The sequence below is a fragment of the Ciconia boyciana genome, chromosome 13 (assembly GCF_034638445.1).
Source record: "Ciconia boyciana chromosome 13, ASM3463844v1, whole genome shotgun sequence".
NCBI lineage: Eukaryota > Metazoa > Chordata > Aves > Ciconiiformes > Ciconiidae > Ciconia > Ciconia boyciana.
The window spans coordinates 12,912,853-12,926,199 of record NC_132946.1 but is presented as its reverse complement, the minus strand read 5'-3'; the positions used below and the strand labels follow the sequence as shown (position 1 = coordinate 12,926,199).

At 42.1% G+C, this 13,347-nt stretch overlaps 1 protein-coding gene across 3 annotated transcripts in view; it reads right to left on the bottom strand.

Annotated features, from left to right (window-relative positions):
• Positions 1-13,230, bottom strand: part of TEKT5 (tektin 5) — a 48,740-nt gene extending 35,510 nt beyond the window's left edge. For 2 of the 3 annotated variants that reach the window (XM_072878220.1, XM_072878219.1), the window contains exons 1-4: positions 8,721-9,415; positions 7,550-7,633; positions 4,451-4,521; positions 2,614-2,757 (exon numbers count right to left, since the gene is read on the bottom strand). In XM_072878220.1, coding sequence (XP_072734321.1) covers positions 2,614-2,757; positions 4,451-4,521; positions 7,550-7,633; positions 8,721-9,281 — 860 coding nt within the window. In that variant the 5' untranslated portion in view covers positions 9,282-9,415. Of the gene's footprint in view, positions 1-2,613; positions 2,758-4,450; positions 4,522-7,549; positions 7,634-8,720; positions 9,416-9,668 lie in introns of those variants that run through there. The other variant, XM_072878222.1, reaches the window with a different exon arrangement.
• Positions 13,231-13,347: the final 117 nt, after the last annotated feature.

Below are 13,347 nucleotides of genomic sequence, written 5' to 3'. Positions count from 1 at the left end.
TCCAAACATTTATCCTGGGGAAAGCGAGTTGTGTGTCACCAACCACCAGAGAACATGAGAGCCCAACCTAGTTTATGGAAAATGAACAAGAATCCAAAGGAGAAAGGATTGTTACACAGCTCTTCAGACAGCTCTGGTCTGCTACCAGAGCAGCCCCACCTCATGAGATACATATGACCTATATAATAAAGCGTGTGACTCTGACACCCTAGTAGCCTTCATCATCAGAAGGAATGATAGCAGGAAAATGGATAAGGCACTGACCTGGGAGTAAGGAGAACTGGAATTTTCTCCCAGCCCCAACACTGTCCTTCTGTGTCATTTGGATAAATATCTCCATACTTTTACTTCTCCATGTATTAAAATGAACACCTCTGCTTTAACTTACATGGCTGTTACAGTTAAATTTACTAATATCTATCAGACAAGCAGAAATGATTCTGCTATGGAAAAGCCTGTGAATATACAGAGAGAGACTGAATATAGGATTCCTGCACTGAAAAATGCCACCCATTAATGTTCCTGCTGCAATGTCCTGTATGTAAACAAACTTTGGGATACTTGGTTTTGTGTCCAAGCTTCACAGATGGTCTTCATTATCCTAATTAACATAATTATGAACATAAATCCCAGACTCTGGTCTTTCCAAACTGGGAGTCTGTGGGGCTCTAAACTTGCAGCCTGAGCCCCCAGCTTGAAAATTGGTACGGCATAAGTTACTCTCTTTGGGGTTAAATTCACCACCTTCTTTAATGCATTGCTTAGCCTACTAGGTCACTTCTCCCTTCACCCAGAAATATTTAGTGTATTTTATGAAAAGGTACATTTTACTTGCCAGACTGAAACACTGAGACAAACTTCTGCCTGCATGTAGACTTCTTTCTCCACACAAAACTTCCTTCTAAGAATTATGCCTGTACATTAAACTCTGCAGGGACAGGTCACTATTATTGAGTTTCATGTTTACTTTAGATTTTAATTGAACACTGAGAATAAATATTAAAGGATGCAAAAAGAATAAGTTAATTTTGTCAGTGCTTGTTTTTGCAGGGGCCCTTTTTTCAGTTTTTCAGAGGGTATTCCTCTCTCTCCAAACTGAAGTACTGGTCTTCCTAAATGATTTGGAATTCCTTAGTGACACACATTTATTTAGGCAGCATCAGGTAACCAACATGATACTATAGTAAAGTGCATAAATCAGTGTACTAAACCTGAGCAGACATTACTTACAGCTACTGATCCAGACAATCTCAGTGTACTTTCTGCAGGTTGTTTGGTTTGGGGGTTTTTTTTCCCCTCTGTGGTCTGATGATTATATTCATATTCTCATCAGAAAATTAAATTTCCAAGTAGGTTTCCATCTTGACTATCTGAAATACTTAGTACTTAATCTGTTCTTTAACATTGCTTTTTCAGACTGTAATTTATCCAGCTGGCTCTGTTGAGGCAGAAAACACCTGCTCTGCTCCTGACTGCTGCAGGTATGTCTCAGTCTGCCAAATGGTTTCAGGAAAATGTTAATGAAAAATGGTATTTCTTTGGATAATTGTTGGTAAGAAAGGAAAAGGGCTGTAAAACTTATCCACATGAATCTGCTTTTTACCAGAGCTGACAAGAATAATTTTATTCATTGATAATCCTAAAGTAGGTAGTGTTACTAGCGTCAGCAGAATGCCTGCCAAGTTTCCTTCGGATATGCCCTCATTTCAGTAGCGAATGAGGTGATCTTTTAATGAAAAGCAGAACATAAGTAAACAAATAATAGTGATTTTTTTTTCTCCTTCCAACAAGACAGAGTCATTATCATTTGATATTGTGGAGTACATTCACCATTCAAATATTGCTATGTTAAAGAGTGATAAGGGAACTAACAAGTCATTAGCACAAAAACACTGCCCTCTATTGCAAGCTGCTTTTCTTCTGCTATTGTTTTGGATTGGCTGCAGGTTTTGATGAGGCTGCTACTAATAAACAGTTTTAAAACTATACAACTGGGATATTTTAGTTCAGTAATTTTAGTTCAGTCTGTAATGCTAAAGCTGTGCCAAATCTTTTTGATCATCCTGTTTAATACATATCTCTGTATAACTTGATGGCCTAATTTCCAAATAACCCAAGCTATTTTTACAGAAAATATATATAGTCCTTGGTGTACACTTGCATGCTGTTTACCACATTGCACTTCACTGCACACCTTAGCTGAATGTTAATTTGATTGGATGTGGTTTTGAAGCCTGAAGGCCACAGAACAGTATAAATCAAAACCAAAGGGAGGCATCTGCAGAAAGGAGTTTGAGAGCAAGGAGTCACCTGCAACACAGTTGTAAACAATCATCCTTGCTGAAAAACACAGCTCACTGCACATCGGTGCTGTAGGTGCTGCAGACTGCCAGCTTCTGCCTGGCCCCCAACAACGGCAGCTGTTAGGAGGCAGGGAGTAATTGAGGATGATGGTGGGTTTCACACCGAGGAAAGACGGGGCCATACAGAGAGAGAAGCCACTTCTTTCTATATCACTTCTCAAAGATAAGCCTAGGACTTGTGCTGTAATCAGGCTCTTACTTACAGCAGGGAGCAGGGAAAGAGAAGGCTACAATAGCCACTCATACTCACGTCCCATCTGCTTTCTCCACTCCATGGTAAAAGTTGATGCTGTCCGATGTGTTCCTCAGGTTAAAGCACTTCTCATCAATAAAATGGGATGAGTTTTTGTCAGAAAGATCCTGCTCCAGGGCATGCTGTGCATCTCTGTTGATGCTGTGAAGAGGAAAGAATTACCTTAATCTGAACCACCTTTAATGCTGTTGTGCGAAATAGCTAAATTGCTTTAATTAGTTTCCTACAATGCTTCATTTTATAGTTGGCATTTACAGTGCCTTGAAAATGCTTGGTGCTGTAATTTAGCTAGAGGGAGCTGCTGTACCATTCATCCCTTTTAGCCTCTAGCGATTATTCCTAGAAAAGTTGCATTTAACTCACTGCATTTAATAATGTTTGTCATTTTAATGACAGACAACCACAAGGGTCAAAAACAACATGTAGTTGTTGTGTGGCATGAAGCCTCAGAGCAAAAGGGAGGAGGTTTTTCAGTAATAACCTTCATGTTAGCAAAGCTGTAAGTGAGAAAGAAAAGGGCAGACCAGAGTTGTGGTTTCTTCTCTCTCCTGATCTGGGGGACAAATTCACTTAGCGTAATTCAAATTGTACATCACTGGAAAATCTGTTTAAATATTTCTGCACATCTTGATCACGAGGAGGGAAATATGTTGCTCCACCTCTGCTTTCTTACCCACAAGGAATTTTTGGAGTAACTTAATCTCCTTTGGCTTTTCCAAAAGGAGGGAAGACCTGGCAGACCTTGGCCTAGAATGGGAGTGATATCGATGAAGAAAGAATCAAAGTCTTGCTTTCCAGTGCATCAGGGAGACAGTAGACATATTGACATTTTTTGCAAATATTGCTGTTTCCGTGATGTATTTGTCAATTGGCATTACTATCGGTCTGCCTGATGTGGTGACAGAACTGAGTCAACGGTAACCAGAAATGCCAGCCTGAAGAGCTAGACGGAGTTCATGACACCAGGTACGAACTTAGCTTTTATCTGATCATATACCCAATATATTACAGTAGTGGGATGAACTGCAGAAATGCATCTAACCTGACTCATGTGAGTCCTGAGTGCCATTAATAAGAGCAATCGTTTATAAAATCTACTTATGTCTTTTTCTCCTATAATGTATTAATCAAGAACTGTACAATTTTATCTTCCTTGTGAGCAGTCGAACTGTTTCTTTTGAGAATCATGTCACATCATATAAACATGACTTAAAATTTGTATCAGTTTTATGTAGTTAACAGAACACTGTATTCAGAATAGTTTTACCTAATCAAATGATAAGACGTAAATATTATTTGCATTTACGAGGATATTTGTGCACTCTCAAAGAAATAAAATAAATTCCAAAGCCTTCCATAACAAAGCATATATAAATATACATAAAAATAATTTAAGTCCATTCCATAACTCATCTCATACTTTATGATGTGCTTAGAGACCTGTTTCTTTTGTCAATAACAATTTTTCTTTTAATTTAGTTTTGTAATTAAAAAAAATAATAAAATTCCCTTTGAACTTCACTCCAATATGCCACATAGCAACATTGGCACAACTAAGCTATAATTTTGGTGTCCCTAATTCTAATGAAGGATTTCGGATTAAACATTACTTCAAAAATTGAGTCACAGTCATCTTTAAATGGTAAGCATTGCTATTCTGCAGTTTAACATACATATTCTGTCATTGGTAAGAATTAGAAGTGGAGAGCAATGAGCATCTAACAGGCTAAGTCTCTGATTTTGCCTTTGCTGTTTTCAATCTGTCATTCAATACTAGCCAACACTGAATTCAGCTTTCCTATCTTTAAAACAGGAATTCAGTATAAAGTCTTACCCCAATTGTTGACTGATTTTCTGTGCAAGTTTTGTCAGTATTTCTTGACAGTCCTTGAATACATCAACCTCCTACAGTGGAAAATATACAGTGTCAGTGCTTTCATCAAACTACATTTGTTTTAGTGAATTTACCCTTTTTATTCTGCATTCTAGATGTTGCAACCATCTCACATATCTCAAATGCAATGCAGGTCAAGAAAGGATGTGTTTTGGTCCCTCTCTTCCTCAGTGCTACAAAGTTGTATCTTTTGACTTGGTTTTATATGGCTTTTTATATTATATCAAACATGTTAGTAGATTTTATTGGATGGAGTCATTCTAATAAACATAAAGTCAAATTTTGCTTGGCTTAAGTACAATAAAGATACTTGAAACATGAACCTTAATCCATTAAACTACCCTCTCTAACTACTTCTACATTTTTCTAGAGCAATACAAATATTTTGCTAATAGTGGAGTAGGTTAAAAATGTATCTGATTTAAGAAACAGGCTCCCTAAGGAAGTATATTGTAATATTCTTCAAAACTATAAATATTACTCAAAGAAATTCAGAGCCAGGTTCCGCTCAGCTTAAAATAAATAAAAAATACTCAAACCAATCACATTGACAACTATGCAAACACAGTAATTATGGTCCCTCAAACAATGTTATGGTGTTCCAGCCTCTTTCTTTTTTAAAAACTCAGTTTTAGCCCAACATACGCTCTTACCTCAGTGTGTACAGTTTTGAAACAGGGAATAAAGTGTTTTAAATTATTTGGAAGTCAAGACAGCCTGAATTTAAAAATACAGGCTCTGTCTCTGTACTTGTACAGTATGTGTAAGAGTGACAGCAACTTTAGAACTGGCTTTCCTGTTATTACAAAATGAGCTTTTGTTGTCCTTTATTGTCACTATCTAGCTTGCTCCAGTCAGAGCAGTGCTTGGGGAGATCAGGCAAATAGCTTTTATTTTTCATTTTGAAAAATACTTTTTTCATCTGTGTTGTGGTTTAGCTTCAGTCAGTAACCAAGCACCACACAGCCACTCGCTCACCCTCCCCCCCCCAGTGGGATGGAGGAAAGAATCAGAAGAGCAAAAGAAAGAAAACTCATGGGTTGAGATAAGAACAGTTTAATAATTGGGAAAAAGAAAAGAAAAAAAACATAATGAAAAGGAAAACAATGAGAAAGAGAGAGAGAGAGGAACAAAACCCAGGGGAAAAAAAACAAGTGATGTAACCACTCACCACCCACCGACTGATGCCCAGCCCGTCCCTGAGCAGCGATCGCTGCCCCCCGACCAAGTCCCCCCAGTTTCTGTACTGAGCATGAGGCCATATGGTGTGGAATAGCCCTTTGGGCAGCTGGGGTCAGCTGGCCTGGCTGTGCCCCCTCCCAGCTTCTTGTGCGCCTGGAGGAGCAGGGGAAGCTGAAAAGTCCTTGACCAGTGTAAGCACTGCTTAGCAACAACTAAACCATCAGTGTGTTATCAACGTTATTCTCATCCTAAATCCAAAACACAGCACTGCACCAGCTACTAGGAAGAAAATTAACTCTATCCCAGCTGAAACCAGGACAATCTGTTCATGTGGAACCTTTAGCAGTATGGGAACCTCATGAAGTTCAACAACCTGCACATGGCTCGGGGCAATCCCAAGCACAAACACAGGCTGGGCAGAGAATGGATTGAGAGCAGCCCTGAGGAGAAGGACTTGGGGGTGTTGGTTGATGAGAAGCTAAACATGACCTGGCAATGTGTGCTTGCGGCCTAGAAAGCCAACCGTATCCTGGGCTGCATCCAAAGAAGCATGACCATCAAGTTGAGGGAGGTGATTCTCCCCCTCTACTCCGCTCTGGTGAGACCCCACCTGCAGTACTGCGTCCAGCTCTGGGGCCCTCAAAATAAGGAGGACATGGACCTGTTGGAGCGAGTCCAGAGAAGGGCCACAAAGATGATCAGAGGGCTGGAGCACCTCTCCTACAAGGAAAGGCTGGGAGACTTGGGGTTGTTCAGCCTGGAGAAGAGAAGGCTCCGGGGAGACCTTATAGCGGCCTCCATACCAGAAGGGGGCCTACAAGAAAGCTGGAGAAGGACTTTTTACAAGGGCACGTAGTGATAGGACAAGGGGTAATGGCTTTAAACTGAAAGAGGGTAGATTTAGATTAGATCTAAGGAAGAATTCTTCACTATGAGGGTGGTGAGGCACTGGAACAGGCTGCCCAGAGAAGCTGTGGATGCCCCATCCCTGGAAGTGTTCAAGGCCAGGTTGGATGAGGCTTTGAGCAACCTGGTCTAGTGGCAGGTGTCCCTGGCATGGCAGGGGGGTTGGAACTAGATGATCTTTAAGGTCCCTTCCAACCCAAACCATTCTATGATTCTATGATTTTATCCTACCCTGAATTCTCATGCTAAATTAAGTGCTGAAATACTTAAGCTAATATATATTAGCTCCTTCATTCTTCATTAAGACCCTAAAACTCCAAGTTGCAGGCTGTAGGCTCTGAACAAGCATCTCGGTTATCCAACTGGTCTGCACATCCTTCTGTAATCTATTAATCCAGATAAGTGCTTGAAGCAATACCATTGTCCCATAATGTTCTTTCCTAGTATTTTTATTCTCATACACATCCAATATAACTTCCTTCAAATATGTTAACAAAATGTTATTTGATTATTTTTTTTATTTAAAAGATTTAGCAATCACTACTATCCATCTCATTTTCTTTGTTCAGTAACACTATATATATATAGCAAGGCAGTAAAGTAGCATTTTATATTGTAAGCCCTAAGAACTTCTGAGATTTTATAGACCATGGCCGGGAAAACAATCTTGAGAAATGTTTCCACCTTGTTTTATAGGATCAGGGAAGATAGAACCAGACAAGACCTCACAAGGATGCTAGGCTATTCCTTTTGCTCCAGGAAGGATGAATAGAACATTAACCATCCCCAGTATATACAGTTTTACCAAATTTCTTCCTCTTTTCCCCCTCCCTTAGTCTTCCAAATGAATGAAAGGAAGAAATTATTGCAATGTTTTTACCCTGATAAATATTTAATTGGATTTTAGTTATTTCCAGAGTTTGAAAAATAAACTAGTAAGTGTGATCTTACCTTTATGAGGTTCTTTTCCACATCATCATGAACTAAGTCTATACCCTTCCGCTTCTCACGGTGGTACAAGCATTCTAGCGCTATCTGCAAGCAAACCAAGGAACATTTGCAATAGGCTCAGTACTGCATTGTGGAGTGAAACCTTGAACCTTGCTGAAGGGGCCACTGAGCTGACATGTCACGTAATGACCATCTATTGAGGGTGGAACAGAATAGGAGGTGGCTTCATTGCACGCAACTGATCCATCTTAGTGGCTTATTCCTACTTACCTGTTAATAAATACTTTAAAGGATTAGCTGCCACCATAGCTGCCATTTGATTAGCTGCTTATTGATGTGCAGCAAGGCCTACATCTCAGCATGCCCAAGCTTTGTTGTAAATTGTGTGGATTAAAACATCTGTGTTGTTCTACACTCATCCACAGCAAAATCCTTTAATCTCATCTCCCCTCATCCGCCCTTACCCAATGCCAAAGTTTGGAAGTTTCATACCTATACAAGAGAATAACTGCATAACTACAGTCATTGACTAGGGAATTCAGTTAACCTGCCTCAGCAGGTTAACTTTACTCTTAATGTCTCATCCACTTGTTTAGAGCCACACTAATATGAAACAGCATTAGCTGGCACAAAACCTTTCATCAGAAAATGCTCCCTGAATAGAAAGCATCCTCAGCCTGCCACTCTGAATCAGTACAGATACAGACAACTAAAAAAGTCATTATTGAATACTGAATTTTGGGTTTCTATTTGTACTTGCCTAGAAACATTTCTGATAGATATAGCTTCCATCAGCAATACTCCAGATGTTTATGAGAGAGCTTTGACTCCAGTTTTGGCATGTTTTGAGTTTTTGCTAACATCATTCATTGACTCTTATATTACTGTGGCTTTTTCTGTTGCAATTAATTTGCCTTTAAGATTCTGGAGAACTTCAAAATGTAACACAAATGATACGCCATCCTAAGTGAAAATATTTTCACCAAGCAATAGCAGAAAATTCGGAGCTAGATAAGAATATCCACGTTTCCTTCTTACTGAAGGTAATGTTTCACCAAGGTCTGTCTTGATGATAACAGTAGAAGTCATACTAATATTGAACAGAGATAAAGCCATTTTATTTACCCATTCCGCAGTACGGTCATGAAATAACTAGCTATGTCAAACCTACCTTCAGTGGTCCTTGCATTTCATCTGCAGCACATTCGAGCCGCTTCTTTGCTGTTTCCAAGGCTTGGGTTTCTTTCAGCAGACACTCTAGCTCATAGATGAGCTCAGAGCTCCAGAAATCAATGTTACAGATCCTCTCTCCCAGGTTTCTTCTACTGTCTTCTTGCATCTGATAAGTCAGTTGATCCTTATCTTGCATCAGTCTCATTGAATCGGCATTCAGTCTACCAGCACGGTACCTGGAGGTTTCAGAGCCTTTTAATTGAACCATGTTCGCATGGTGCCAGTCACGAGTGCTGTAGCGGGCATGCAGGCTAGAGCGTGATGCAGGCAGAATAGTGGGCGGCCGCCCAGGGGGAGTAAATTGCTTGTCAGATCTGGGAGGGACCGAAACCACTTTGTGAAGCAGACTGGGCCTCCAAGAGCTGAGGTAGCGGTAGCCTGGTAGGTAGTAGGACTGATAGGTGTCCTTGGTGGTGCTGGTGGGAGCTAGATCCGGGAACAGGCAGCTCTTCTTTGTGCCGCAGTAACTGGCTAGCTGCGTGGTCCCCAGAAACTCCATCCTGCACTGGGCTCAGGCAGCCGCCCTCAGGCTGTCCAGCATCCGCAGCCACGCTGAGCAGCCCCGGGCCCTCTGCCACCCTTCTCCGGCTGCGCGGTGCCTTGTGACACAGCGGAGGTGTCACAGAGCTCCGAGGGCTGTTCCACCTCGCCACCAGGCTGAAACCCGCCCGGGTTCCGGTGCTCCAGGGGGCCTCCGTTAGTACCTCCTCTCCTAGGGCACGTTGTTTTTCCTGCAAAGAAGCAGCGCTTTCCCCTGCAGAGCAGCGCTGTGCGTGTTGGGACCCGGAGGTCTAGACACGATGTGAGACTATTTGGTTATAGTGCAGAGGGATTTGCCGAAGGGTCGCTCTGGATGGGTCTGTAGGTTTACCTTCAGTGAGCTTACCTTGAGCGAAACGAAATAAAAGTTTTACTTCCGAGTGGTTCACGTATGTCAGTTAGTGGCTGCAGGGAAATGCAGCAGTGGAGACAAGCCTTCTGAACCGAAACACAGACTCTGGAAGTCATCTCCAACGATTGTCTAATGATCTCTGCAGATGGTTTGGTCCAAATGGACAAAAGAAAAGTGTAACTATCTTGAGCTTTGCTCTTCCCCTCAACTGTATTCAGCTTCCATAAAAAGTATAAAAGATGGGAGAGACCTTCCTGTGATGATGGTTTTTCTCCAGTTTAAAATGTTGAGTAACTTCTCAGATAACTAACTTTTCTAATTTTTCCTTTCAGCCTTCTGGCCTCTCTGGCAAAAAACTGTTTCTGAAATCCAGTGCTCTAAAATTGCATTGTGACCCATCTTCTGTGCCAAGAATTTTGAACATAAATAAATATTTGTAATTAGGCACTGTATTTCACTATCCTAAGAGTCCTTAAATCAACACATAGAAGATTTCTTCTATGTTGAAGGCAAGACAATTGCCACTGTTTCTTCTTCTCCAGATATATAACTATGAAACGGCTTGTTAACCTTTTTTTCCACCTGGGGAAATAAAATATGTATTGAATATATATGCGTGACATTACCGCATATCTTGTCTCAGAAAGCTAGCATGACATTACACCCCAGCTAAAAAAAGTAGAGGTAATTTTAAATAAATGGTCATTGTATGTTAAATTTATCTTCTCATGATGTTTAAAATACATACAAATGTGAGTGCTAACTGTAGGGAGGTGAGGTACGGGCAGTGGAGCCGTGCGCAGTGGACAGGCACCAGACCGGGGTGTATAAACAGGATAAGCTGATACTGCAAATGCTCACGCACACAAGAAACTTTCCTCTTGCAATCACCGATGGAACTAATTCTCAGCAGCTGCCCAGGCAGGTAAAGTTATTCCTGAGCGTGAGAGATTGCAAGAGTGCTGGCAGAGTCCACCACTGAGTTCAGCCTGACTCAGACACTATATAAAGCCTATTTTTTGCCCAGATACCCCTGCACGAAGAGCCCTTGCTGGCTCGGAGGAAGGGGGTTGCTGAGGAAGAGATTTACTTTTCCTTTTTGGTGCTTTTTGTGGGGAATGTTCGGGAATAGAAAAGGATCTGTTGCTCCCAAAATAAAAATATTTGAACACATACCTCAGTTGAAAATGTGAAAAGTCCTGCTGACACCAGCGAATCTAATCCATATGTTTGAAAGGAAGCACAGACCTGACATGCTGTACTGAGCTGTGGTCTAAAACAGAGCCAAATTTTTCATAGGGAAGGTACAGTATAAATTTCTCAGATATGTCTTACTGGCCAGTTCCTCCCACCGCAGACATTCGAATTTGCTTAAACATTTGGATCCACTTCCACATAACATTTTTTTCATTAGCTTCCCATAGAAGATAATTACAGAGCAATAAGTACAGAAGTTGTACAAGTATCAAGTGGTGATGAGCATTTACCTGAGGTAAATATACTTGAAATGGAAAATGGGCAATAGCCTATTTATTAATAACTGAAAAACAGAGGCCCAACTCCTCAAATACCTTAACTAAATGTATTTTAAGATTTTTTTTCTAGGGTTTTTTTGTGGGTGGACAGATGTTCAGAAGATTTTTGTGGTTTTTTTTTTTCCCCAGAGTGTTCTTTCTAAAAAGTTTGTGGTTGTCGAAGTGGAGAGTGTTCATAAAAAGATAACTTGGCAGTATTTTTCCTCTCAAAAAGACAGATTTAACACCAGAATGTGCTGGTACCTTTCCAAATATTACCAGATACTCTTTTCTATATGTTTTGTTTCCAAGGTGAGACTGCCTTAAATAGTTGTGTGTTAAAACAATCAAGTTTTGGGACTAATAAGTTAGAAATGGGAATACTTGAGACTCCTGACTGTGCTCAAGTCAGAAAAATACTCTTTTTACAACACCCTCAACCAAAGCAATAGAAGGAGTCTTGGCGAGCAGGAAACGTGCTGGTTCACTCACAGTTCCTCCAAAACCACCGCCTCAACCTGCCTTTCTCTCAAGCTTGAGTTACCATCAGTGGTTTTTAAACTAGAATTCATGGGCCCTGCCTCAGGAGTCAGTCAGTCTGTCTCACCGGAGGTAACCACGACAAGAGGGGCTGTTGTTTTGAGGCTCGTACCTGTTATATGCATCTCCAGGAGAAAAACTGAAAACTTCTTTAAAGGATGTGAATGTATTGTGTGCGTTTTTCCAAAGCAAAGCGGTTACACTATTTAATGCCTTTTTCTGAACACCCAAGTTTTACTCGTGCAACAGCCGTTCAGATGGCTGTTGCTGCATCTACAACGGCTGGGAGTCTGCACTGTTCTAATCGTAACAGCATTGCGGGAACTTTGTACATAGGTAATGGGAAAATGAAGGGAAGGTGAAAAGATTGCCAAAGATCTTGGAAAAACATCTTCCTCCTCATAAGACTAAATACGGTTCTGTCATCTAGTGCTCACTTCTGTGTAGATTGGAAGCATTTTAAGGTAGGAATTGTCTTTTGCTGAATGTCAGTAAGGTATGGCCTGTTGGGGATTCTCAGTTGGCATCTTCAGCTGATTCAGTTTTACAATTGCAGTTTACACATGCAGCTTTTAGGCAGGTGAACGGTCAGTTTGTGCGGGGGTGATGAGCAGGAATAATCACCGATGTTTGCAGTTGGTTCTTTGGCTGTGACGTTACGAATGGAAAAGAGGACAAGGCCATGCCCAGGAACAGCCACGGGAGAGACAGAAAGGGAGCAGAGATTGGGACAAGGTGGCCGGTAATAAGGTCCAGATTACATCACAGGCTGGTGCACACTTCCTTGGTTGGGAAAATTAATGTTACTAATTTTTTCCAGTAATTTTTATGTACCAAATACAGCGGCTCTCTGATTGCTCAGAAGTTGCTTGGCCAAGCTAAGGTAGAAAAATCTTCCAAATGAATGTAGCCCTTAAATTAATAGAAATTGTCTACCAGCAAGGTACGGAAATTAATATATTCAAAATCGCGATGAAGTATCGCAATGGCATGGTTTTACCGAGATGATACATCATCTCCTAGGTGTAAAACTTGGGAAACACAGAAGCGTATTGATCTGTAGTACTTTCCTTGACAGCTGTACAGTCCTGGGCTATACAGTAACCTGACTCAACCACCTGAGTACGTCCCCTTCTAGCGGCTGACCGGGGTGAACGGCACAAAACCCGCGTGGGCTAGCTCGGCGGACAGGCAGATACCTTGATTAACATCAAGATTTTGGCATCGAAATGGTTTTGCGGCCCGATGGTCACCTGCTTCTGCCTAATGCAGCTCCAGTGGAGAAGTTTCAAGGCAGCTTTAAAAACGCGCCGCTGCCGCCGCTCAGTCCCATTGCGCTCATCTTCCAGGAACCTGCGCCGCTCCCTCAGCCGTGGATGTGCCGGCTGGTTGCAAGGCGGGCGCCTGCAGCCTGCGGGGGCTGCCCGGCTCCCGCGCCCCCCGCCCCGCCGCGAAGGCCGCAGCCCGCGGGCGCCGGGCAGCGCTGCCCGGGCCGCCCCTGCCGCGCGCGCTCCGCTCCGCCGCCGCCGGCCCCGCGCGCCGGCCCCGCCCCGCCGCCGGCCCCGCGCACCGCCCCCGCCGCGGGCCGCCCACCCCCCGCCCCGGCCGCGCCGCGGAGC